Genomic DNA, 27,959 nt, shown 5'->3' with positions numbered 1-27,959 from the left:
ATCGCATCACAACCAGTGAAATTGATTTGTCACCATCTAGTGGTCAACTGTCATTATTACAGCTGCTAAAACTCCATTTAGTCCTCCCTTTTTCTTTTTAGAGCACAAATACACATACAGAAAAACTGATACCTCGTATGGTTATTGAAAATCTTTTATTATATTGTTCACAGTGCTCAGAGGGTGGTTGTCAGAACACAAATGTACAGTCGAGCAGTCAGAGGACCCATCAGACACCCCACCCTTCCATATAGAGACTCTTGTTTAGACTGCATGACAGACATAGTGCAAACAGCTCTTTCATTTCCAGTTCCCTCTATTAGTGATACAGGATATCGAGAGCGTTATGTGAAAGGTTTCATTCAAAAAATATCCTGTTAAAATTAGCTGCTGTGCTAATAATTATGCGCTGTAGTAATAATAATTAGCGTCCAAAAGGTAGCTCACACAGAAATATGAACAATTAAAACTGAGAAGACTCCTTTTGCAGATGAAGAGCATGCAATAGAAAAAGATCCAGATTTCACAGTCAGAAACTGACCGGGAACTTTAAGCTAAAGAATGAGGAGTACTAGAAGAACTGAGAATGGAGCTTATATATTGAAGTCTTAAGCACTGCATTCACTTTCTCTAGAAATCATTAGGTTACTGCACTATACGCAATGAAGGACATTCGATTATTGGAGAGATTAAAATCTGTGGCGGCATTATATTTCTTTTTTATTTGCAAACAGTTAATCGGTTATTGCTGATTGCGGAATACCCTCAGAGGATGTAAATCAGAGGATTCACAGGACACGTCACAGAAAACGTCCTGTAACATGTTGCTCTACAAGTATATGCTATATATAAAGTATAAAAAACAGCTGGGTGTGACTGTTATTTTAGAGAATCAAAATATAAATTCACAGACTTCCTTTTCGTGAGATATATTTATGGTACTATCGATACTATAATTACTCTGGCATATAGACATACAGTACATATAATAGTAAGTAAAGTTAGTATGGCTCAGTTACCCTGTATCAGTGCTAATTCTGAGAGGTATTCGAATACAAGGCAGTCTGAGGCCTTCTGTCTGGACTGGGTCTACAGTATGGCAGTAACGTGTGACTTAAAAAGAATTCAATACTGTTCAGGTAGCATATTTATATGTTTTTTCACTCTGTATTCATGGTAAAAAAAAACAGGTTTGCTCTCGGCAAAGGGAGCTAAACTCACAAATGAAAACGAGGCTGAATTAGTCGGTAAACTTTCTCTGCTGTCACTTCATGCAATCAAACAGGCCAGTGTGCACCAATGCAGTAATTAAACCTTTTCACAGGTGATAACAGTGACATAGGAGCGCACGCCAAACAACAGTGCGAGTCTGAGCAAAGCCAACAGAGTGCTACAGTGAAGACACGTTAATAATTTACCCATTAATAACCAGAGCTACAGATATGAATACGGCCTTTTTCATACAACTCGGCCAGTGACTTTTAACTTTATTGCACATTAAAACACAGCTAGCGCAGCTTTAGAAAAAAAAAAAGACATCATAGAAATGTCATTAATCTTACACTTTCTGTGAACATGTGATTACTGGAGCTTTAATTATGTTGTACAACACATTGTGTACAGAATATACTGCGTGTCGGCTGGGTCGATGGAATTGTAAAGCTCCTTTGTAGCTCAGGAAAACCTGGGCATCTGTAAACACTGCATACATGTGACAACCCAAACTGTATAGAACCAGAGCAGAGTGCTAAAAAATAGACTGTTTAACAGCAGTGTGTTTGGTACTTGGACCAACCAGTATTTACACACATTTTAATTTTTATGGATGACTTTCACCATTGACATAATACATATTATAAACACTATTTAAACCATATAGATTTTTAATAACTATGGCATATACTTCTCTGTAACACTGCAGAATAAATTAGAATTAAGAGGTATTTGCAGTTACTAATTGGCCCAAGTCTCTTCATGGCATACACTAAGACAGGATACTGTACCAATTACTAAAGTCTGAGAGAGGTAACAAAGCAGTGAGATGATGTGTCATAACGGTATATGGGCACCTTGGCCTTGTTTATCCGTTGTACGACCTAATCTGACCCCGATAGCGGGTGAAAGATCAATCAGGAAACAAGCTGCTACAGCACTGTGCGTGTGTTTCAGTATATGCTGGTATGGCTGAAGAAAAACAGGCATACACTGTAAGAAAACTTCTCCAAAAAACAAAAACAAAACTCCTTACACAATATGCTTCACAGACAGACCAAGTTGCTGTTAAGGCTTTGTTGTATATGAGCTTATAAAGTGAGGTTAGAAATAAATGCACCTATAAAGTTGTTACAAAGAGTGACCGTACCCTGTAAGTAGATGAACACATTGCTGAGATTTTGGCATGTGAAGTGCTGAGGTTGTATACCACAGTATTTACACAGCGTAACATTGCATGAAGACAAACTGGTTGTTTTTTGTTAAAAAATGGCTCTCGTTTGCGTTCGGCGAGTGAGCTCGAGTCCCAAAAAAAAAGCATCCACCTGACGGTCGGTGTTCAGCATCTAGCGCCTGATGCCACTTTTGTGTATGTGTGTGTGTGCGTGCGTATAAGTCAGAAAGTGTATTTATCATCTGGGTCACTCTTACAGGTTAAAACAGAATACATGTTACAGTTTACAGTACCTCGACATACCAACTTAGTGCTTTTAGTTAAAAACGCACTTCAGTGAAAAGTAGACAAGTGAGACACTTGATTGAAAAAGCATCCAACAGGAGTGCAAGCAGTACAAAAAGAGGAAAAAGTGTAAAGAGCTTAATATATACCGTCTAAATGTTTAAAAAGCATAGTATATTTGATATATTTATATATTCCACCTATTTTTTCATCGATTTTACATCATGACTCCAGCACAGTCCAGCTGATTTGTATATAATTTGGGCTTTTTAAAAATTCTTCCAGTAGCATTGCACAATCACAAACTAACATTTGTCTTCACTCATCCTCTTCTGCCAGACTTTTCATTCTGTTCCCACTTTCCTCGGTTAATTTGAAGCACATATTATCAACAGGTTATTAAGCAAGGCATGACTTTGTCAAAATTTGCATTAATTTACTAAGATCATCCATCCTGACTGCGTAACTGTGAAAATCTCCCTCCATTTTCATCATTCCTGCAGCGCTACAATTCTCTGCTCCAGCAGAGGGACCCATTTCTCACGTATCCAAGCCAAACTCTCATCCAGTGCTCCCACTTTCAGAGCCGTGGACAAAAGGCTGTGGGAGCAAACACCCTGGAGGACACAACAGGGGAGTTGAAAATACTCCTTTCCTCCATTTATAAAGGAAGATGAAACACCCCGTGAAACAGGAGGGAGATTAAGGGATGTCCGATCCCTCTCCAACTTCTCCTTCAGGCTCCTCAGCTTGGGAGTGGCTTTGCACGTCTGAAGGTGTGTGAGCGCATCGTAAGCTGCTCCAGTTAGCTTTGTTCTTGTGCAGGTGATCCAGCATTGTTTGGCTGAGCAGGCTGGGCTCAGTGAAGCGGTGCCACTCCTCAAATAAGGGCTCCACAATGTAGGAAATAAAACCTTAAAACACACAGACATCTTCTGTTAGGTACACACAGTATGGCATTAGCAAACAGGGCGAAAAGAAAGCGCACTCCCTTTGGTTCTAAGTTTTTCCGTATCAGTACACAATAAAAGAAAAATCTAGCCATCACCAGGTCTTAAATGTAGGTAAATACAACCTGAGATGAAAAAAAAAAAAAAACATGACATATTACACCATCATTATTGTTTTAACAAAGCTAAGCCAAAATGCAAACGTAGGGTGATTCAGTATCTTATAGAACCATCTTCAGCAACAATAACTCCAGTAATTTTTTTTCTGTGTGACTTTATCAGTCTGTCACATCACTGTGGAGGAATTTTGGCTCGCTCTTCTTTACAATGGTGCTTCTGGCTATTGAGGTTTGTGGCCATTCATTTATTAAGGTCCTGCCACAGGTCTGGACTTTTACTGGGTAACATCTTGATTCTTTTCTTTTTCAGCCATTCTGTTGTAGATTTGCTGCTGAGCTTGGGATCACTGAAAAGTTGCACGACTCAGTTTTAGCCCAGCTTTAGCTGACTATAGAATTGGTCGTCTCAGTGACTCCAAGGTGCCCGAGTCCTGTTGCTGGAAAAACAAGCCCAAATGATCACTCCTCCACCACCTTGCTGATATGAGTGTGCTGTGTTTCATTTTCTCCTGGCAACCTTTCCAAACAAGCCAAACTTGTTTAGTCTTTTTCTGACTGAACTGTCATGAACTTTAACATCTCACATGCTAACTGAGGCCTGTAGAGTCTGAGATGTAGCTCTTGGGTTTTTTGGCGGTTTTCTGTGGAAGCAGTAAAGATATACTTAGCCCTTTACAAACCGCTTCTTCCTTTTTGGCTTAGTTTTTGTTTAACAATTGATGACACAGTGAAATATTTGATGTTTTGTAGTTGATCAGATAAACTGTATTAACTCCTGATATATAAAACCTTAGAATTAAAGGGGTTGTGCTTTCATTTATTGTACATAGAGAGCCCCTGTGAAGTGCAGTTGTGTGTCTGTGAGTGCACTCTAGAGCTCACCTATCTGAATGGCTGGGACAGAGTCAGACTGTTGGTTGCAGAGAGGACTGATCTCTAGGTCAAACTTCTTCTCCAGGTCACCTGCAGGTTAAATGCCAGAACTCAGAAAACAGATACAAGACATAATGAAGAGAGATACAGATGTTAATCTCTGTATTGACTGCTTGAAATTGTTAAAAAGCAAAATACTGTGTATAGACTTCAGACACAGTGATGTCTTTGCTTGCAAAAATGACATCCCTGCATAACTAGTAGGCTGTGGTGGCTAAATTGAGTACATTTATGATAAAACAACATATATTTAATTTATCCCACATTTAGAGATGTCCTATTTCTTTTCTTTTTTACATCAATATGAAGTTTTGCTAGAATTTTTTAATTGCTTTGCAAGACAGAAAGAGTATTGCTGTTATTAAACAATGAAATGATATTATGAAGAAATGCAAATTTGGTTTTTAACACTGAATAATAGTGAAAGTATGAAAATACTCAAAGAGTCACTGATAATTTGAGAAAGCCTTGACATAAATTGAGATAAGACATCTTCTCACCCTGTCTGTAGAATTCCTCACACACCCTCTCGCTCCACTGCCTGCTCAGCTCCCAAACCCGACACGGATTACAGATATCTGCACACTTGAGCGCAATCTGCAGATTTGCAAATTGAAAGAAATGCACATATACGGTAAATGTAGACTAGGTTTTCATTCAAATTCAGCTTATATAATGAAGCTGAAGTCACAGGAAGAATTGCTGTGAGAAATGGAGACGGTGCACTATACCTGCAGTATAAAGTGTCTGTGTGAAGCCAGCTGAAGATCCAGGTCCTGGTTGTCCAGATGTTCTCTGAAGGTCATTAGGAACTCATTTTGTCTGTTTATGTCTGTAGCCAGGATGAGAGAGCCCAGCCGCTGTTCAATGTCCCGCCTGCAGAAAAGAGGGAAGCGTCACCAAGATGAAACAGCAAAACATGCACTTTCAACTCCACCTGTAACCGAGCAACAACTGTTTTTACAATAACTTCCTACATCAAGAGCTCCTTGGTTGGCGCTCACATACTGAGATTGACCTCTGACCTTCTTGTGAAGGCTCAAAGACTCATGGTACAAAGAAACAAGAGTAGCAAAAATGCTTTAATTGTATAAAGTAGTACTTCCCTCCAAAAAGACTTGCATAGTGGACTTGAGGCTCTCAGTCCAAACACAGATGGATATATATTTTAGAGCCATTATATTGTGCAAGTTAAAGTTTAAGTCTGCCTATTGTCCATTTAAACCAATGAAATTTTACAGTAGTTAACACTTAAAAAAATTTCCAAATCAGCCTGCTATGCTGTATTCGTGTTTGTGTGTTCTTACGACATGTCAGCAGGCAGGTGGGACAGCAGTCCCGACTCTCGCAGCATGCCCACAGTAGATCTCCAGTGGTGACTCTCCAGCACAGATGTGTTCTAGACAGGACAAATAAAAACCAAACTGTGTTTCAAACAGGCCGAGACACAAGGCCCTTCATCCACACGCTGACATCCATCTGCAAACTGGTGTGTACCTGGTAGAGTGATGCCAGGTGGTGTCTGGTCTTGATGAGGAAGGGCTGATTGACTCCAGGATGGTCCACGTCATGGGCAGCTGCTGCCATCAGACCCAGGAATACGTCCAGAGGACTCAGATGCTCTGCCAGCTACAACACAGCAATGTTTGTTCCTTACACAGGAGGAAGACTTGGACTCATTTTAAAGAAATTTTAAAGAAAGCTTCTTTGCTTGACGTACAAAGGTTGTGAAAAGACACATGTTCTTTGGAGAATAATACTAAGTCTGACGAGTGCCCAGTTTTCTTATTACAGCCACTTGTTGGGTCTGTTTTTACAGTTGGTACTTACAAAAGAGGTTCTGTGTATGAGATTTTAAACATTCATGCAGTGGCATAAAAAAAACAAAAAAAAAAACAGTATCTGCGTATTGAAGTAGCTACTGGCTACACCAGCTGTAGTTTAGGAGGTAGGGCAGATCATCCACTAGTTGGAAGCTCGGTAGTTTGATCTCTGGCTGCTCCAGTCTGCATGCCAAAGTATCACTGGGGTAAATACTGAACCCCAAGTTGCTGTCTGATACCTTCAATGAAGTGTGAATGTTGGATGGAAAGCACTTCGGTGTAGAAAAAACAATGCTTGCATGAGTGGATCTAAAGTTCATTTGTAATCTTTCCATAATACTCTTATTCTACAATATTTTGATTATTAAGATATGTTAGTTATTGTGTTGCTGTACCCTGTTTATTAGTAGGTTCTAAAATATATTTTACCTTTAAGAACTGTTATGCAATTTTTAAAACATTTGTAAAATGAATAAAACCTCTAATGTTAATCTTAAATACTTCTGTTACATTGAACTAGAATTAGGAAAAATTTAGTTGCCAAATTAAAGTTAACTTTTTTGACCTACGACTTCTCCTCCATTACTTCTGTTTTTTGCAGGATTGGGTCAAAATCGTCCTTTCAATACTAAAAATGGTATCAGGTATTTTCATAGGTATTGGTACGGAGTTGAAAATTCTAATATTGTGACAACCCTAGTCAGACGTTGACACAAATTTCCAAGAAACCAGGCTAAAATATGTGTTTTATAAATTCACTCAACTAGAATCATTCAAAAGAGAAGGCAACAAAGGAAATCCACTTGTTGGAAGCATTGTGTGGGCACTCTGTAATATGTTTTTTTTTTTTTTCTTCAATTTTTTATGTGGCCTGATGACTGTAGCACTTTTAAAAACAGCTTCTTAGACTGTAGATAAAATGCGTGTGTGTGTGCGTGTGTGTCTACACAACGTGAGTGTTTTGGTCTGTGATTCTTGTGCTTTACTGATTCAGTAGATCTGAATGTGGTGCTAACTTTCATAGCACCAGCCTAAAAATATTACCTGCTGGAGAAAACAAATTGTGGATCATGCCATTTAAAGTACTTGCAGTTAAAGCCTAGATGCATAGCATAAAGCATAGCCTGTAATCATACAATATTGACCTCCAGGCCTGTTCTTATACAGGGATGTTTGTTGTCTATGACACACCGGTGCACATGTGCTGACTGAATTTCATTCAGGGCTTTTAACGAAATAGAAGCATCACAAAGCACTTCGCAGAGCAAAAGAGGACACAAAAGCAATTACTGAAAAAGGGGAAAGATGCAGAGAAGCTTAATCTGGTCAGAGGGCTTTGGAGAGTTCTCAGGGCTATGGATTGATGTGTCGTTGAGTCTAAGTGAGCGGGAATTATCCCTGAGGGAACAAAGCTAATAGAATATGTCAAGGAGAAGCTTAGCCTGGTGAGGTCTTACAGTGTGAGTATGACAGACAGAGAGAGGCAGAGCGCGCGTGTGTGAATACAGTATTATTCATTACCTTGGGCTCCTTTAGGTAGCAGTACATGGCTTGAGTAACATCAGCAGCATGAACAGCATTGTGATAGGGATTTTGGGAGTGGTAGTCCTCCTGCACCATGCCTAGCAAAGAAAAACACAAGGCCAAACCCTGTGAAACACGACTTTCACACCACTGACCTGCACTACTGTTTTGACTGTTTCACTCTCTATTTGATTTTAAGGGTGTTTTCACACCAACAGTTTGTTTACCCTGGTCCAAGGGTGTCACGTCCGGCCTGCGATACAAATATATCTGCTAGATAGTTTCATATGTCAATTATTAATGGTCTCTTGGTATGTGGGAGCTGAATCCTCAGCCCAGTTGAGAATCCATGCAGCCAGCAGTAGGGCTTTATTTTGATGGGCACACCAAGCAGCCAATCACACGTTATGCTGCATCCCAGAATGCAAAGTGTACCTAGCTACAGAAAGATATTTAACTCAAATAGGCAGCATACCCCAGGTACTTGGCTTGGATCATAGTCACACCATGGTGTGGTAACCACATTCACACCTGCACAAGCAAACTGCACCGCGATAGAAAAAAAACAGAGTTTGATTTAGAAGGAGTGAACACAGTGGGTGATGTGTTTACTTCTTAGCAAGTCCTATAAATGGGTAATTAGTTTTTTTAAATTCTGATGACTTGCAATGTCTTTACTGCGATCGGTTTACGAACACAAAGTCCAGACAATGTCTGAATCGGGTCAGCTGGCATTGGAGATGATCAGCTTAAGACATAATCTCACTACAGGAAATGATAAATACTTGTTTGTTGTGATTTTACCACACTACTTCCTGCATTATCTTTACATTACACCCAGCAGAATCAGACATCACACTGACTTGGACAGTACTAGCAAGCTGGTTGGTTAAAGACTATCTGATGCCTGACAGGTTAGTCTGGTTTACTCCAGCAGAAGTCTACAAGTTTTCAGGGCTGCAGAGCACTCACGAAATTGTCTCCACAGTAAACAACAGTGCAGTAAGAATGTTGCAACATCAAACTTCTCACTTACTCTGTTGGATCTTATAATTAGATAAATAAATAAATGAGAGTGAAAAACTATATTTTGGCAGGGCATTAAATCTCATTTCCATTGTGCAAAAATTCATTTATACTTGAACCCATAGATTGTGTTTCTTTCCTCTGCTGTGTGAAATTACAAAACAATGTTGACTGTGTGCTCTGTTGCCATAACAACACGCAGCTCATTGTTACTCTGCAGTATCTATGAGGTACCATTTAGCTTGCTATGGTTACTGGGTTAATATTCACTTACTACAGGAATGTGAGGACTATCACTTTGCCCAGATTTGTTGCTGGTGCTCAGAATCTCTTTTGTAATGATTTACTGGTTGAGTAAAAGGCAATTGTGAGTTTTCCTTCTCAGCTTTCAGTCCCGCCAAAATGACATTGCAGGCGCACTTCATAGTAAGTAATGTTTCTATGGAGGCAGGAGAAATAATTATGTGTAAGGATAGCAGTGTTTTAAAGCTGAGAAAGTGTCGAATTCCTAAAGTCGGAAACTTAGAAAAACTATTAACACTTTATTGCAGCTTACCAAGAAACCTGTTAAGTTTGACCATGTCCAGCTGAAAGTGGTGAATGAGATCGTAGACATTGAAGAGATGGCACATCAGCGTCACCAGGCTGTTACCTAAAGCACACAACATTGATATTCAAAAGAATTCATATAGCTCAGATCAGTAAGTCCACCAAGTTAAAAAAAATCACCTTTTACATTTCATATGGAAAAACTTTATACAGAGTTTGTGCTGGAAGCATGCATAGAGTAATGGTGGATTGTATCCTGTACATGCAGGTCAAACAAGTTTAGGAAAATAACCAATTTAATATTAAATCATCTCACCGTTTGTAAGACGATCGAAGAGGAAAATGTCAAAGTTCCATGTGCCTACTTTTGATAGCATGTGCTAGAAAGAAAGAAAGAAAATTGTCAGACTTTATCTGTTGGGAATATGTGTATGGCTTTGACTACATATGAATATGTGTGTGTGTGTTTTCTCACAGCAGCTTGTCCCAGGTAGTCATCATCAAGTAAGTGTAAGGACCTGGGGGTGTGAGGAACTAACCCCCTCAGCAACCTAGAGGCGTGGCAGTATCTCTGGAAGCTCAGGAGACGCTTCACCTTTCTCCTGGTGACGGTCTCTACCTCCCCCTGTTGGGCACTGGCTTAAATTACAAAAAGAAAGAAAATGCGTGTTGTGTGAATAGCTGCAACACGTTTTCTACACAAATGGGTGACCTACAGGATTTAAATGGTATGCTGTTCTACAGAAACCAAGAAGAGAAATACATTAGGTAAAAACCCGTTATCACGAAGGGTGGGAATTTCAAAAATAATTTATTCACCAGGAGGTATTTGCCTACTCTTTGAAAATCCCCTCTTCCACCCCTGCTCAAATGACTGGGCATAGTTGTGGTAGACTTGTGATATGAGTTTGCACTCGGCCTCCTTCATGAAAGCTGTGGTTGTCTCTGGCTTTGCATGCTTTTCCTGTTTATACAGTAGCATCTAATTTCACAGTGGCACACGTTTTACTGCTTTGTTTTTTTCTTCTTGTTATTGTTTCATCATGCTCAGTAAACTGCTTACAGGCACATTGCTGCCACCATCTGGCAGTAGTAGCCTATCACATCCAACCTGATGCCAGTAAAACAAGAGAAATATATATATGTTAAAATGAGAAGCACTCATAAAAACTGTTTGTTTTTACCATGTGTTGTTAGTCATTAAATGTATTTATAGCTGAAATAAACAGCTTAGTAAAAAGCAAAAAAAAGTGTTCTGGGGGCCTCTGGATGTCTGGAGTTTTGATCTCCTCCATACCTGCTTCATGCCCTGGAGGACGGGGCAGTGGCCCCCACACCCTCTAGCAGATCATTACATGAAGGAACCTTTTAAAAACAAGCGCGTTCATGCTCACAGGTGTACACACAGGTGATCACACACACAAACTACACCCTTTTTGGCTCCTACCTCAAAGCACACACTGCGCTGTCGATCTCACGTGCTGCACCATAATGTTTAATATTTAGTATTTACTGTCATATTCCCATATATCATTGTGATCTTGTTTATTACTCTCGTTTTCTTCTGCTTGCTTTCTTTTTTCTTTCTCAACAGGTGATCCAGGTGATCGATATATGTATTTTTTGTCTGCTTATTCTGTTGGTTTTGTTTTTGCCCTTTTCCCCGTCCCTCTTCTCAGGTTTTTTTTTTTTTCCTTTCCTCTTTCTTTCTCCCTTTCTTTCCACCAGTCAAGTCTGTCCCGTATTCAGCAAGTGAAAATAAAATAAACAATAAAGGTGAATCAAATGGACCATTACGGCAAGGCTGGGATGGTCCATTTGGTAAAGTAAACCGTTGGGCATCTTTCTTCGCCTTTAGACAATAATTCTGATGGCAAAAGAACCAAACGGGACAGGTTAAAAAAAAAAAAAAAAAAAAAAAAAAAAAAAAAGGAGGGGGAATGTCAGACTGTTTAAAAATTAGGATAGCTGTGCCATTTTTAGACAGTCTTGTCTAGAAGGCCTTTGTGGTTTACAAGGACAGTATTTTGTAATTGTTATGTAACAAGAAAAAAAACCCTAAGAAATTTGAGCACTTTCTTAGGTTGACATGACTAACACTGCTTCACCCTGATGTACAGTTAGGTAATTTTTTTGAACAATAACATTGTTTGGCCTCTGTGAACAACATCAGCGGATTTTAAATCAAAGAACGAAAAAATAGATGTGATTAAAGTGCAGACTTTCTGCTCTAGTATAAGGGGGATAAAAAATTGTGCATTCATTGTTTATGACTTACAGCCATTCTTTAACACAATAATTTAATTCAATTCAATTCAATTTTATTTATACAGCGCCAAATCACAACAACAGTCGCCTCAAGGCACTTTATATTGTAAGGTAGACCCTACAATAATACATAACAATTGACTGACAAGCAGTTTCATGGACAGATGAGGCCTGTTCCCAAATGAAACAGACAATATCTGGAGTTGATTCAAAGAGATGTCAGGGCAAGTGAGAGAGGCCAACATTATGCTGATAAAACAAACTTATCACAGAAGGAGCAAAAAGTTTAGGAATGGCTAAATCTACAATCTGGGACATTCTTAAAACGAAGGAATACCAGTTAAGTAAAACTCGAAGGCCTGAAAGACCACAGAAGACAGTTAAAGTGGATGATGATACAATTATTTACATGGTTCAGAAAAACAACTTCACAACATCTAACCAAGTCATGAACACTCCTGTGGAGGAGGTGTATCATTGTTTACAACAAGGTGCAAACCACTGGTAAACACTCAAGAACAACAAGGCCAGATTAGACTTTGCCAGAAAACATCTAAAAGAGTATTCACAGTTTTGGAAAAGAAAAAAGAATCTTACAGGTGAAACCTTGGACCAGAATGATGGGAAGAGAAAAGTATGGAGAAGGAGAGGAACGGCTCATGATCCGGAGCATACCACATCATCTGTCAAACATGGTGGAGGTAATGTTATGGCATAGGCATGTATGGCTGGATGGTGTTTATTGATGATGTGTCTGCATAATAGAAGCGGCAGGATGAATTGTGAAGTGTACAAGGCTACACTCTCTGCTCAGATTAAGCCAAATGTTGCATAAATGATCAGACAGAGCTTCACAGTGCAAACAGATAATGACCTAAAGCAAACTCCAAAAACAACCCAAGAGTCTCTCAAGGCAACAAAATGAGATACTCTTCAATGGCCAAGTCAGCCACCTGATCTCAACACAACAGAGCAGCTTTTCAGTTACTAAATACAAACCTGAAGGCAGAAAAACCCACAAACAAGCAACAACTGAAGGTGGCTGCAATAAACGCCCGGAAGAGCATCCAAGTGATGAAACCGTATCTGATGATACTCATGGGTTCTACACTTCAGGCAGTCATGGGCTGATTTTCACCCAAGTATTAAAAATAATCCTTATATTGCGTGTGATCTGCAAACAATTAATGTTTTAATTGATTAACATTTGTTAAACCCTTTGAATGAAAACTGAAAGTCTGCCCTTCAATTAAATGTTTGACTTAAATTTCACTGTGTTGTACCTTTTGGTAGGTGTGAATATTAGACTGAAATACAGAAACAGTCAAATACACTTTATTGTTGTTCCAAGAAAATTTCATTTTCCAGTGAAGTATAAAGGAGAATAGTTTTTTACATGTATTTAAAAAAAAACGAGGAGCCTTACTTTTTAAGATTCGCAGATCGATCAACGGGTAGGAGCCTCGTCTCTCAGCCAGCAGCACACCAGCATGACCAGTGTTCAGCCTGCCATCAGCTAGATGGAGAGAAGAAAGAAAGAAAGAGGGGGGTGTAAACGAGAAACATGAATAAAGAAACAGAAAGATTTGGGATTATGTTTTCGTGCTGGCTTTTAGTGGCACACATACCCCATGAATAATAAGTCAACGTTTCAAGAGGAAGCGCGGAGACGGAATGAGAGCAAACAAGGGGCTGACGGCAATGGCAATTTTATTTATATAAGACATTTCATTGTAAGTACACTCAATGTGCTTAGCAGAGATGATACAAACAAAAACCTGTGTGGGTTTACAATGCCTCAAAGCAGTGAAAACGGCAAAATAAAACTTTACAAAAAACAAAAAACAGAGCAGCCAGAAGGGTTTTGGGAACAGTGTTGTACTTAAAGTAGATAGTCAAGATAATCAGCCTCATGGATTCAGATTCAGATGTTCTTAGATTAGCCCCCATGAAACAAGAGGATCCTTGATGACACAGAAGAACCAGGACATTGTGCATCTCATTTGGGTTTGCCAGAGGAAAATGGATTTCATGCCACCTTGCAGCTGTAATGGTTCACACTAACACTTTGCCTTTATCAGATTATTATTGCCTTAACTTTGTGTGTGTGTGTGTGTGTGTGTGTGTGTGTGTGTGTGTGTGTGTGTGTGTGTAGTTGAAACTGATGGTTTCAACTGGTTTAAACATTAATTTGATTTAATCTGAATCAAATTTCAGGTTTGTCTTACAACCAAAGACTAATTGAACCAAAGACTAATTGAAAGACCTGAACTTTTTTCTTTTCTGGTATAAAACAAATTGATTTCTTTGAAGAGCCCAAGTCGTTGTCTTGATTGCCACTGTTTACACAGCTGACAAATGTTTTCTGGGGAACATATTGATAAATGCCAATGGATTTCAAACAGCAAATTTTCTCCTGAAAGGACATCAAGTGTTTCAGCATACTGTGTGAGCGCTCATCCACAGTCTTGAATAGCCTGAGAGGTCCCCTTCTGGGTTTTCCTTGTGGTGTGAGCATCTATCTGATGGAGAAGGAGCACAAAAGCTAAACAGAGACTCCTAATACTTCCTCTGTTTAGCACTTTGCAATTCACACACTCTGAGGCCAGACAGGAGACACAAAAGAACTAGGTCCTAAGTCACAGCCAACATGCACACAGATAAAATTTGCACTTGAATAAGCTAAGGGTAAACTGAATAATTTACACATCAGTTGTGGGGAACTGGAGCGTATTATATCCCTAAGGTTGCCAAATCACATCACCTCTTTGAGTCTTGCTTAGGAGATGCTAAAAGCAACTGAACTACCTGTTAATGGGGTTTCAGTCACTGTGGTAACGCCCTCAAGTTGCCAGATCTTGCTATGCAAGTTTAAGCTGCCGAAGCGTTGGAGTTTGCAGGTAGATGCTGTGTTTGCATGTGTGTGTGTGTGTGTGCTTTGCAGGAAAAAAATATATGGCGCAAATGTTATAAATCCTGATTTATACATGTAAAAAAAACAAAAACAAAGTGCTGCGGGGAAGTGACTCAGCCTGCTAAAGCAAGGCAGAGGAGTCCCACTGGCCTAGTTTTTGCAATAACAGGAGAATAAGGGGAAGGCCTCTTTGCTCTTAATCCTGTGTTCTGATGCGCGAGGAAAGGAGGAAATACATCTTCTGGAAAAACACCGCAGTCACAGATCATCCTCCTTCTAACTCAGACAAACACAATCACACCAATTCCACCCCCACCCCTCTCTCCCTCTATTCAAGCTGCAGTATTTTTCATTCACATCATTCCAAGTTTTCATTTTCTCCCCTAATTTTTGGCATCTTTCTCCACATCCTCCTCCCTCTCCATTAGTGCCCTCATCCTTCGTTCCCGTTCAACAACTACACCCCATCCCTTCTCAATATGAGCCATAATTTCCATCACCACCCGCTCCTCTTCTCCATCCCCCTTTCTCCCCCTTTTCCTTTAACTCTGTGTGGTAAAATAGGTCATTGTTTCCACTATGCGCAAAACTGGGTCAGTTCAGATGAAAACGTGAATCAGTCGAGAAGTGTTTTAAAAAAGCGGCGACGCACATGCGCCTCGTCATGCAGACCGTGCTGTTGTGCGCATGCACGCTTGCAAATGAGGTTAAATCCCTGATTCCAAATACAAAAACAAGATCGCACACTTGGCACATATCGCCCACTCACGCGAGCAGACACAGGGGAACTGACAGGAATACATTCACTTGGCTTCCATGAATCTGTGGGTGTTTAGGGCACAAACTGTACTTTGGGGCTGTTCTCAAATTTTAACAGATGCGTTGCTGTCATATGCAGTGCCAGCATTAAACCCCCCCAAAAAACAACAACAAAAGGAAAAGCACGTTTTAAACACATGAGATGATGATGATGTTTTCTTCCACCAACAGCTGCTGCTTTATCTGAATACACAGATAAATACATTGAATACACAGAGCAGATACAGTAAAAACCGACTGGTAATGCTACCATTTTTCCTATTTTGTGAGTATGTGCACTTCTACTTCATTGTCTTGCTAAGACCAACATCCAAATCCACAGGATCAAAGTTTATTGTGTATTTTTAAAACTATCCATCTGTGCTTTGTGACACTTTCTTTAAGCCCTTGCTACAGTAAATGTCACAATGACTCACAATCACCACTGACAACTTATCAGCAGTGTCTCCACACATTTGTATGTGCTGTGATCAAACAGTGCGCAGATAGCCATTCACCCTCATTAAGAAATCGTCGCATGCATGAGGTCATCACAGGGAAAGTCACCGACAGAAAACAGTATTTCTCCATTTCCCCCTTGCTTGAGTCAGCAAAGGTAATTCCCCACATTATGAATCATCGATTCATTATTAAAAATCCACGCTGTTCCAATTTTAATCATCAGATTATTATGAAAATATTTTCCAGTTGCCATCAGACTTCAAACCTGTTAATTTTCCTTAAAAGGTCAAGTCTCACTAAACACTGATAAGACAAACTGAAGATATCGTAGAAAAAGCCAGAAATTAAGCCGAAAACACTTCTAAATGTCAAAAATAAATATTCAATACATAAATACTCAGTCAACGTAAGTTTTTTGAATCACATCCTATGTGATACTGATGCTATGCAACTTTCCAATGCTTTATTACTGTGATTGTTAAATATAAAACACATTGTCCTTAATTGCTGGTGATGCTGAACTTCGTTAGTAAGAGACATAGGCTTGATTGATGATGTCACACAGACAGCTGCAGCTCAGCAGATGGTAACACAGCTTTATTTAATGGACGCTCTGGCTTTACAGCCCAAATCCCTCATTTCACTGTCTACTCTACTCAGCTGTCTGAACTACTCTGAACCGCATTTCGACCTGCGTGGCGTACGACCACACGCGCATGTAAGCATACGGCCTGAGGAGTGCTTGTCAGAGACAATCTGTCAAATCTGTCTTGTTAACAGTGAAAACATGGCACGGACTCAGAAGCTGAATATTTAAATAAAAAAATGAAATGCATTTGCAAAACCACAAAAAAACAAGACCTTAAACTAATTTCAGTGCTAATGTGTGAAACTGAGACGTATGAAATTTGGCTCTCTCAAACTTGGACGCATTACCTTCCACATGTGCGCTCCTGTTTTCTGTGTCCAGCTTTATCTCTTCTTCCTGCTCCTTTCCTGATTCCATCCAAGGACTTGCTTGATTTCTCTCTGGCCCCTGAGAGCCTCCCTTGCGTGCTCTCCACGCTGCTCTGAGTTGCCGTATAAGAGCTGGTAGCTCCAGGGCTAGCGAGAGGCCACCACATGTAACAGGAGGAGTCCTGAGAGGACCCCAAACTGGAGAATGAGGAGGCTCCTCTGGACAGACCCCAACATCAAGACCGGTGTCCCGCATCCTGAGATCTGGGCCCCAGAGTCCCTCTAGGACAGGCATTCTGATACCACGCAGGGATGGAAGGATGGATGACAGGTGCACCAAAAAAGATCAAACTAAAGCAGAGGCTGAAACAGAGGACAGGGTGAGAAAATATGGTGGTGTTGACAAATAAAGAGGGTGAAGAAGAGAGAAGGTAGAAGGAGAAGCTCACTGTCAGGTAGCCATGGGTGAGGAGGAAGGAGTTGTCTAGATGTAGGACAGTGTAACAGAGACTGCAGGGAGACACGGTATCAGTAAAAGGAAAGTCAGTCGAACAGAAAGAATGAGAGCATAGAGGTGAGGCCTGACAAAAAAGAAACAAAAAGTGAGGTGCCGTGAAAAGCCAAAAGACAAGAGAAGAGAATCGTTGCGTATCCCTCTGTCCCAGAGCCACTGACAGTCTGCTCCTTCCTTCTGCCGCATTCTCTCTTCCCTCTTCAATCTCACTCGCGCCAACCTTGTTGTGGAGTCTAAAAGCCCCTCCTTCCCCCTCTCTAAGCTCGCTCACAAACCGTCTCTCTCTGCCTACTAGCCCAATGACAGACCAATAGGATTGTGGGAAACACCGTCGAGCTTCGGTTCACAGCTTCTGTCACACGGTGAGAATAGTGAGACCAAAGCTGTTTGAGGTGAACGCAGGATATATACACAGAGGCATCAGTCCCCCGAATTCATTTTCACAATAACAGTAGTTCAAAATGTTAAGTCTATTTTTACAAATTTAGCATTTAAAGGCAGACAAGACTATAAGAACTCACTGCGGGCCTACAGTGAATCATTTTTTTCAATTATTTGCATCATTGTTGGATGGAAACAATAGAAAATACTACTAATATTAGATAATGTCCATTCAACTTCCAATGCATCAAATTACTTTAAAAAAAATTAAAGCAAAGAGAGATATTGAAAATTACAATAACATAAATAGAGGTAGTAAACTCAACCAGACGGTGGACGTTAGTGGTGAAGTGAGCCATTAAGCTGAAGAAGGAATTCTATTGGGCTTGGTTAGCTTGTGGGTGTCTGAAGGCAGCTCTTTGGTACTTGCAGGCCAACTGTGGCTCTGGTAGTAGCTGAAGCAAAAACTCTGGAGCGGAGGTCTTTGGTGAGCATGACTTTTGGTCAGCCTTGAAGAAATTCGGACAAAACGCGAGGTGATGTCAACTTAGGCTATAGTCAGGATGTGGAAGGAATAATTTTAGGATTTCTCCAATCCCACTGACACAGATTCTACAAAGGAAGCAAAATTAGGGGGACGAGGGGGCACTGAGGTCACTCAGGGAGTTAAACAACTGTTTTGTGGCAAGGTGGGTGGATGAGATTCACCCTGAGTTCTTTAAGGTCCTGGATGTTGTAGGGCTGCCTTGATAGACATTCCTCGGCAACATTGTGTGGAGATCTATGGCAGTGTCTCTGGAATGGGTGATGGTTCACATGTTTAAGAAGGGGAACTTGAGAGTATGCTCCAACCACAGGTGGCAATCACAATGTTCAGCCTCCCTAAGAAGGTCTGGGGCAAGGTACCAGAGAGGAGTCCATCTGTTAGTTAAACCTGAGATCCAGGAGACACCATGCAGTGTTTGTCGTGGCCATGGAACGCTGCACCAGCTTTTTAACCACTCAAGGATCTTGAAATTCCCAGCTGGAAAAGGGTGGCATGCACACTCCAGATTGGACGGGTTGTTGCCGCAAGTGGAGTTTTGGGTATCTCAAACTTTTGTTCATAGGTGAGGGGAGAGGAGAGCAGGAAATTGAGAGGCCAATTGGTACTGGTCTGTTGTAATGAAGCGAGAGCTGAGCATTAAGGCAAAGATGCCAATTTACTGGTCTTTTTACATCCCTCACCATTACCTATGGTCAGGAGCTCTGGGTAGTGAATGAAACTATGAGACAGTGGAAATGCACTTTCTCCAAAGGATGGCTGGCCTCTATCTTACAGATAGGATACAGAGTTCATTGTGTTGAATCTCGACAGAGCATATGGAGTAATTTTTGTGTCATTTTACAAGGTTCTGTCTCCAGAGTGGGAGATCTTTCTTTAAATCATCAACTCTGACATTAAAATTTTTTTTAATTATTTATTTATTTACTTTGGGCAAACTTAAGAAGTTGGGGATGGGATTTGTATGGCACAGGACTTGGTGCTAATAAATATTCAAACACAGACAAGAGGGAAGTTGTCACTGATTACTTTAGCAGAATATTGTTTAATGGTGTTACCACAAAAAGCAAGCCACCTATCACTGCAGCCTATTACATATTGTGTTTTCTAATCAGCACACTGTGTTGACAGTGAATATTACAACTAAGTGGACCGATCACCTGAAAGAGTTTGCAATCTGCGTCATCAGCATATCAGGAGCTATTTTAAGATTCCCACCCCTACGTGCGCATAGTTTATTTAACTCTTATGCATACAAGCTCTTTTTTACTAATGCCTTGTTCCCAGGTGCACTGACTCAGTAACAATGCCACAGGAGCAGGATTCAACAGAATAAAATTATAAACTTCTTCTGCTCGGGGGTAAAACGGGGTGCACGCTGTGAGTCACCACTCATTAAGGCCTCACTGGCACAGGAACACTTGGGTGGATTTGCTGTGATTTATTGGCTCTGAATTCTTCAGTCCAGGTGACTAACCAGCCCTGGGCCAAAACACAGCAAGGATTTTTGACAGTGGCAGAAGAAGATTTGGAAAAAAAACCCCACTTAATTTCTTAGAAGATTTTCTGTTTTAGAAATGTTAAAAGAAAATGGAGAGTTTTCAAAATTAAAATGAAGTCATTCAAATTCGCTACCTAATGTCCCTAAACTAAAGCTAACTATCTGGAATCCTTATGTCTTTTCAACCATTATAGACCTGGATTTACACTGCAAATTGCCTGTGCTGGACCTAAGAAGCTGGCAATGGCAAAATTGCTGGGGCCAAATCTAGAAACATTGTTGTCATTGCCTTTGGAAAGACTTCTTGCATGAAATTCACTGATGACTCACAAGTGCAGCCTATAAATTCTGCCTGTCACGACTTTCTTTTACTAAATAACAGAATATTCAGTTCTCAAACCTACTGAAATGTAGCCTGGTTCTCATAAGGAACCAAGGCTGATGAGGCTCCTCAGCATTGAAGCCCAACACTGGGCATCCTTGATAAATTAGATCACAAGGTTGCTGGTTATCAGTTGTCTCTGTTAACTCTGAGTTTATCCATCCAGCTTTTCAGAACCATAATAGTGAGATAAAAATGTGCTAAAAGCAGAAAACTAGATCATAATGACAGCTAAAATGATGTAGATATTGTTGTTAGTATTTTAGTGTGACTAGCTCCCTAAGATGTTAGAAGCTCTGTTTCTGCAGGAAAAATGAACTTTCACATGGAAGTATCTGTTACTCGTTATCACCTGCTACATTACTGAAAACATATGTATTTCTGTGGCTGCTGAAATCTATTAATCTGAATAAATTTCAGTGAATGTAAGCCAGTTAGATATAGCATGTGCTCCTCTTTACATGCACTTCATTTGGAGGATGCACTACTAACAGTTTTGGTTTTTCCAGTGGAATTGTTTCCTTGAGAAACGGTCACATGCAGACAAAAGTTTCAACACACACACTCACCCTCACACACACATGACAGGAACATAGCCTTGAACGCCACGTATCACTTGCAGGGAGTTCATTCTAAGAAATCACGAGACAAAGAGCATTAAGATAAAAGATACATACTGTGAGAAACTGTGTGAAGCAGACAGTGAGAGTAAATGCAGAACAGAGTAATTCATTGAAAATGTATCATTGTTATGTGCAGAGCATATAGTTGTTTCATTGTAGCTTAGATCAGCATTTGGTATTTTGTGTAAAATGTATTTTCTTGTTGGCTGCATTTGTAGTTTTTCTCTGTGCTTGCACCAAGAATCTAACTATATTCACACCAGAAACAAATTTTCCCTTAAATATGGAACATTATTATGCTGAGACTAGTGACAGCCTTTTTCAGAGGATTGAACCCTTGACTGTCTATATGTTCACACCATTCATTCATGCAACGGCCTTAAGGAAAATTCTGCAATTTTGGCAAATATGAAATGTAATTACCTGGACTTTAGCATAAACTGATTATATCTGAGTACTCAAAGGTCAAGGTCACAGTGACCTTATGTGCATTCCATCGTTGTGGAAAAGGATACATTTACATTACATCTGGCACAAATGTCTGTGTCTTGCTGCCATAAACATTGCACTAGTTGAATTAATATTTAATTAAGCTTGAATTAATTTTTAATTAAAGGTTACCTTGTACCAGATAAGAAAATCTGTGCCTTGGGTTACTCTTTTTAGCTCGGTTGATTGGAACGCTAAATCTCTGTAGCCTAAGGAGAACAGTAGAAATGCCTCTTTTACTTAAACCACCAGCAAATAAAAACATATCTGTGTGTGATAACTCTCTGTTCAAGTCTGAGGTGTTCCTTTTAAGGCAGAATGCTATATCAACATTAATAATACATACTTTAGATTTTTATTCAACTCATATTTGAAATCATTTGTAATTCGTACAGTGAATTTTAGCAGGTTGCTCACTCTCCACATATGGCTTCAGTCTGTATTATTGTAATGCATTTCCAGATCTCTGCACGACATGTAAACAGCTTTAACCAGAGTGCCATGGTTTAACCAGTCATTATCTATCAGATAGACACAGCTCATACACAACATGTGCACATGTAAAAAAAATAAAATAAGGGGAAAAAAAGATGTGAACAGTGTACGTTTCGTAGGTTTTCTAATAAAGATCACTTTATATGGCTGGACACCACTGACTCTCTGTCCTTTAGATTTTTGAAGGAGACTTGAAGACTGGGTCTTCTTTAATTTAATATGATTTATTTTCAAGCCTGCGCTCATTGAAGCAGCAATGTCCCCCACATGTTGTCACCAACAGACTTAAAAAAAAGAATAGCTGATCACACTACAGTCACACGGTCAGAGCAGCATGCAATAATCGACAAACGTCTCCTACATTTTCTGAGAAAGACAAAGATAAAATCTTCTCTAAATGATTTTATTGATCTCAGGCAAACTACTGAAACAAACAGCGACCTATAAAGATATCAGATAAATTTTTTCAAGCATTTCTCCGTAAAATTCAAGCATTGTCAAGGATTTCCCGCACAAACCATGTGAAGCTAAAGGGGGTCAAAGTCAGAGCTGTGAACAAAAATCACCTCGGCTGATTCACTGACTTCTTTCAGGTGTCTTATTTTCTTTAATGGGAACCCCTTTCTAATTTTGAGTTTCAGTTTCCCTAAGAGTACTGTCATCACAGTGTCTATCTTCTGCCTACTTATAGCCTACAGTCATTAAACCAGCCTGTACCCACTACCCATCATTTAGATAGATAAATCGATAGATATAAGGATAGATGTATTTTAAAAATGTTAAATAATACAGTGAGTCTTAACAGGAGACAACAGTGAAAGTGTCACATTTAGCAGCTTTCAAGAAATAGTGCTAGTTGTGTTTTTATAACAGTTACAATGACATTCATGGTGTAAGGGGTTAAACGACATCAGCATTTGTATTTTTAGACACACTGTTGTGGCTACACTTCATCGTCTCATCCCCAAGGTCTAAGACTGTAGTTATGATTAACAGCTATATCTCCTCTCAAGACAAAGCCTTAAAAAACATGGCCTGAGCAGGCTAAGTCCTGCATATGTTGGACTTTTTCACATTGTGTATTGAAACCTACAGAGCTGAACAATGTAGACAGTTTACAGAGATAGCGGAAATATGCATCCCTGTTTGACATAGAGATTATTCTCGGCCAAAGGTCAGTGAAAGCCTGAAACACTATTACCAAATATCTGAAAACACTATCTTCTACCAGAATACAGCTGACTACATATGCTGTATTTACAGCCTTTTGCATTGATGGAATCGGGTCAATGATCGTTCTTACCCAGCATGCGAACCTGTATGGCATTCTGCTCCCAACTTTTGAAGGCTACAGCTCCACACCTCTGTGACAGAGAGGAATAGGGAAAAGGGGAAAGGGAAAGAAAGGCTGACATTAATATTACAAAGGCCAAAAATATGCACACTGCTATCAATGAACTGTGTTTGGTGAGAAAGGAAACTGTGCTAAAAGCCGCAGTGACCCTACGTGTGAAGCCACAGACGGTTTTCACACTGGTGTGCCACCCCTGCACTCTTTTCCCACAAGCCCTCACTTAAAAGTAGGAGAAATTCTAAATGAACAGTTATAAATTGAAATTGAAATTAAACTAAAAATGAACCAAAAATTATCTATCTATCCAACCATAGCAAATAGCAAATATTTCAAGAGATTTTGGTCTACTTTCATCACATCAGGACACTTCCTGTGTTGGGTGCTTTGTCAAACTGAAAAAGTAATTTAGGGAAGGAAGAAGGGTATTTATTTAAAGATTATTATTCATCATAGTGAGTAAGAGAGGGTAGGGGCAATCAGTGACACTGGCATGTGTGCTTCCAGTAGCGACATGTCTGTGTTTTGGCCAACAACGCTAAAAAGTGGGTCAGGCGGCATACTGGCATACACTGGCAATGATTTTCGCATTAATCACATGCTTCCACATGGTTGGCCCTCACGGCCAGGGGTCTTTAGTCATCTTTTTTAGTCATTTTCTATCAAAGGTGTACTTGTCTCTAATTTAAATCACATGTTTTGTTTGTTTGTTTGTTTGTTTAATAGTGAAAGATGGAGCAGATAAGACTCACAGTACTGTTCTTCTCAACTCTCACCCTCCAATACCTGATACTATTACACTGTTAGTATCGTCATTGGTACAATGGCAAGTTAACATTAAGTTTACAGTTAAGAATTATTTTCACAAAAATGTCACAACCCTGAGTTTGTGTAATTGTTTTCAATTATATATTCAGAAAACTTTACTCTCACCCTCCAATTGAACTTAGGCCTGAGCTGAGAGTTTATGACTCTCAGCTCAGATTCTACTGTCCCACTGGAAGTTTTTTTTTTTTTAATTTTGTTTTGTACTACAAAATGTCAAAGAGTCCCTTCAAAGTAATATGAATGTCAAAAGATTAAAATACCATGACTGTCTTATGAGTCAAAATTGATAAAGCCTGCTAGCAGTGCCACATCTGCCTGTGTACCCTGATCTGATGTCAGCTCTTGAGTATAATTAAAACCCAGAGTCCTGTGCTGTAGATCAGTCAGACACAGCTCGGTACATTTCCCAATTGAGGTCATCTATTTATAATAGCCAGTAATGGCTATAATAGTTATAATGGCTTGACATCTATGTGCATTTTGGAAACGGGTGAGAGGGGACTGGGTACAATGTGGGAACAAACTACATACACACACACATATATATTTTTGTGTATATATATATATATATATATATATATATATATATATATATATATATATATATATATATATATATATATATATATATATATATATATATATATATATATATATATATATATATATATATATATATATATATATATATATATATATATATATATATATATATATATATATATACACATACATACATATATATATATATATATTTATATATATATATATAGATATATATATAGATATATATATATGACTGCTTTCAGTCATATATATATATGACTGTAAGCAGGTACCCTAGCTGACCTGACAAATCATCTGTTATCCATTATTAAACATGTTCTTTCTTTGTTACTCCTTTAGAGGAAGACAGTCATAAACATGTACCTTGAGTAGGAGGATTTACATCTGATTTAGCGCACATTGTTTACCGTCAAGCAGGAAACGGGTGGAAGGAGGCAAACCAGAGGCAGTGACTGTTCGCTCATTCAGCCCACGTGGTTATGGCATGTTTACAGGACATGTCTTGTCATTTTTTTCCATGATCTCTATGCTCACATCATTACTCATTTCATCTGGCCAGCTTTCTAGTTTAAGTCTCTCTCTCTCTCAAATGCTTATGACTAACACAGCTTTTCACTCTCCTGTACATAGCGGGGAGTCAATGTTTTGTTTTTGTTGATATTTATCCCCCATCCGTTTTGTGCTAGGGAAACAAATGGCAATTTGAAGTGTTTTAAATTTTCGTTACACTATGTTTATGTTTGAATATTTAGCCAGTACAAAATGGATGTGGTACAACATATGAATGGTTGCATCTGTAGCTAAATGTCCACATGGGTACTAACAGATCAGTGACAGTCATGGATACAGATGTTGGATACAGATGTTTAAAACTTTTCATATATACATCTGACAAATTTCATTAAACCCTGAAGTGGAACATGGTCAAAGAAAAAAACATATTGAATGTTAATGTTATGGAGCAGTTTCTTCAAAAGTTTTTATGGGCAGGGTCTGTGCAGGCATCACTTGTACTAAGTGATGCATGTAATAAAAGAAATAAGCAGTGTGCATAATGTACTGTGAGGTCTATCAACAATCAAATCAGCACCTATTCAAAATAACAGAGGGCAGACAATAGTAAACATCAAATCAGGGAATTAATTTTAACAATGGCAATTTAACAGAAACTAACCCAAATTCACCAATTACTCAATAATATCATCTACCAGACACTTGCTGGTAGAACTACAATGCCACACAATCAAGAAGTGGGAACAGCTAAACCATCTTCCCCACAACTGAGTAAGCTCCACGCTTCATGGAAAACCATGAGGTGGGTTACAATGTTCCTGAAATAACTTTTATTGTAAAACTACCCTCTCTAATAGGCTACAGACCCTTTAGTTAGGGTTAGAGTTATTTATTTATAAGGTTAATAAGGTTAAGGTTAATAATTTTCATGCACCTCTTTACCCATACCTTATGTAAATAATTTATGCATATTCAATTCAAGTATCTGATTAGACATTTATAACTGAACATCTTATACTTAACATACATGCTGTGGCATGTCAGCAAACACCACAAGCAAACCCAGCCAAAAACAAGTCCACTTCACATCTTTCCCCTGCTTGCGTGTGGTCTGCAGTGTCCAGGCTGCAGATTGACTGCTGTAAATCTGTCAGTACACTGACGTGACACATGGCAATAATACACAAGGCCGAACACTGCAGCAAACACGGCGTACAAGAACAAGCCTGCACCAATAAGTCTTTACCACAAAAAAAACACACAAGGTCATTATTGGCTTGCTACATGTCGTGAAAACATTTAGCCCATATGAGAATACTAGCACGCTCATCCGGTATTAATGCAACGCCACAGCATGCACCATAAACAGTATTCGCTCACTACAAAAACTCATTTTAGCGCCAAAGACTGTTCACAGGTCGTTACGGTGTAACGGCTTTCTGTCGTTAAGGCCTATTACAAAACAAGTCTGTCTGTTTAGAGGTACGCAGCCGACACAGCTGGAAAAAAAAATCACAGTCTACGTACCTCGACCATTAAACAGGACATTTAACCATCGTGGCAGCTCGCAGATGACAAGTGAACGCTACGGAATCAGGCGCGTGCGGACTGTTTTCATGTCACGGGGGAGCTCAGGAGTTAACCGCGTACAGCAGGACGAAAGGTGACTGAGTCCGAGCTGACACCTGTTTTAAAGCAACTATTTCATCCTCCTCTCGCCGTTGCCCCTCATCATACTCGCGTGGTAAAGACACTGTGGGCTTTTTAAAAGGTGAAACCCAAGTTGCTGTTTTCCCTCTCCGCCCCTGCCCGCGTGCTGCTGCTATGTGTGTGTGTGTGTATGTGCTTGGTGAGCCGCAGAGGGAAAGGAGGGGAGGGGGGACGGGGCGGGTCTTATTGGGAAAGATCCAATCAGGACTAGGATACAAAACTTGCTCTAATTACGATTGGTCGTTATCAAATAAACAGTGTTTTTAATTTGGAAAAATGAGGGTGAGTACTACTACAGGATACTACACAACACAATAAAGCAATGCAGCCCAACCTTTAGTTGTTTACTGGAAAAAATAAGAGTATATATATTTTAAACTAACAGAGATTTAATAATTGCTACACTACAACTACCACATTATTTCACTTTTATAAGTAAATGGATGTCGTTTCTGTGTTAACTCTATAAAACAAACGTCCCCGTGTAGTTCGCACATGTTGGTAATCTTAAAGAACAAACAATCTGGTTGTTGCCATTCAGGCCACGTTTAAACACATCAGTCAAAGTATATTTCAGCATGCTGAATGCTGACATCTAGTGGCAATAAATCTCATGCCACTGTAAAACTTGTTTATTTCCCCTTAAATGGTGGAAGATTTGTAGGAAAAATACATTTGTGGGTTGAGCAGCAGAGTTGAGTATGTGAGCTGCATCCATTAAAAATTTGGCAAAATTTTCCCTGCCATTGCCAAACAGCTTATTCTGCTATTGAGTCTTGTTTTGAGTTTCTTTTTGAGCTTCAGCTGCCTGACTAGCAGCACCTGTGAGCATGGACCCTGCTATAGCGGTCACTTGTTGTCTGCTCCAAGCATGCCATATTTGACTGATCTGGATAGGTCCCGTGCCATAGGACAACTTCAAGCTGGTGTTCTGTGAACACAAGTTGCAGCATTGCTTGGAGTGAGAGCAAGTACCATCTCCAAATTGAAGACCAAGTTCCAGATAATGGGAGATGTCAGAGGCAAGCTGCAAAATTGGTGTTCTAAAAAGATGACACCACAGGTTG

General features: G+C 39.6%; 1 protein-coding gene across 6 annotated transcripts; it reads right to left on the bottom strand.

The window, feature by feature from the left end:
• Nucleotides 1-136: 136 nt before the first annotated feature.
• On the bottom strand, nt 137-27,019 carry LOC116309563 (cAMP-specific 3',5'-cyclic phosphodiesterase 7B). 6 transcript variants are annotated; one of them, XM_039598883.1, is made up of 15 exons: nt 26,710-27,019; nt 23,227-23,287; nt 20,886-20,948; nt 16,974-17,357; nt 13,290-13,379; nt 10,071-10,234; nt 9,912-9,975; nt 9,603-9,698; nt 8,018-8,118; nt 6,171-6,302; nt 5,981-6,072; nt 5,405-5,549; nt 5,174-5,270; nt 4,623-4,703; nt 137-3,585 (listed from the first exon to the last, which is right to left on the bottom strand). In XM_039598883.1, exons 4-15 carry the CDS (start codon nt 17,287-17,289, stop codon nt 3,374-3,376), a joined length of 1,590 nt encoding a protein of 529 aa, XP_039454817.1. In that variant the 5' UTR covers nt 17,290-17,357; nt 20,886-20,948; nt 23,227-23,287; nt 26,710-27,019; the 3' UTR covers nt 137-3,373. The 6 variants fall into 6 exon arrangements, with proteins under 6 accessions (XP_039454817.1, XP_031582068.1, XP_031582066.1 ...); XM_031726208.2 differs by lacking the exon at nt 16,974-17,357; XM_031726206.2 differs by lacking the exon at nt 20,886-20,948.
• Nucleotides 27,020-27,959: the final 940 nt, after the last annotated feature.

Source organism: Oreochromis aureus, linkage group 15 (assembly GCF_013358895.1).
Source record: "Oreochromis aureus strain Israel breed Guangdong linkage group 15, ZZ_aureus, whole genome shotgun sequence".
NCBI classification, from domain to species: Eukaryota; Metazoa; Chordata; class Actinopteri; order Cichliformes; family Cichlidae; genus Oreochromis; species Oreochromis aureus.
Note: the sequence above shows the minus strand (reverse complement) of the source record. Positions and strands in the feature narration are given on the sequence as shown.

Excerpts from the sequence above, each read along its gene's own strand:
- LOC116309563 (XM_039598883.1), bottom strand. The coding sequence starts at position 17,289 with ATGCCTGTCCTAGAGGGACTCTGGGGCCCAGATCTCAGGATGCGGGAC. Across the intron at positions 5,550-5,980 it reads CACCTGCCTGCTGACATGTC|GCGGGACATTGAACAGCGGC; the intron begins GTAAGAACACAC and ends TCTTTTCTGCAG. Across the intron at positions 4,704-5,173 it reads TGAGGAATTCTACAGACAGG|GTGACCTGGAGAAGAAGTTT; the intron begins GTGAGAAGATGT and ends TTTAACCTGCAG.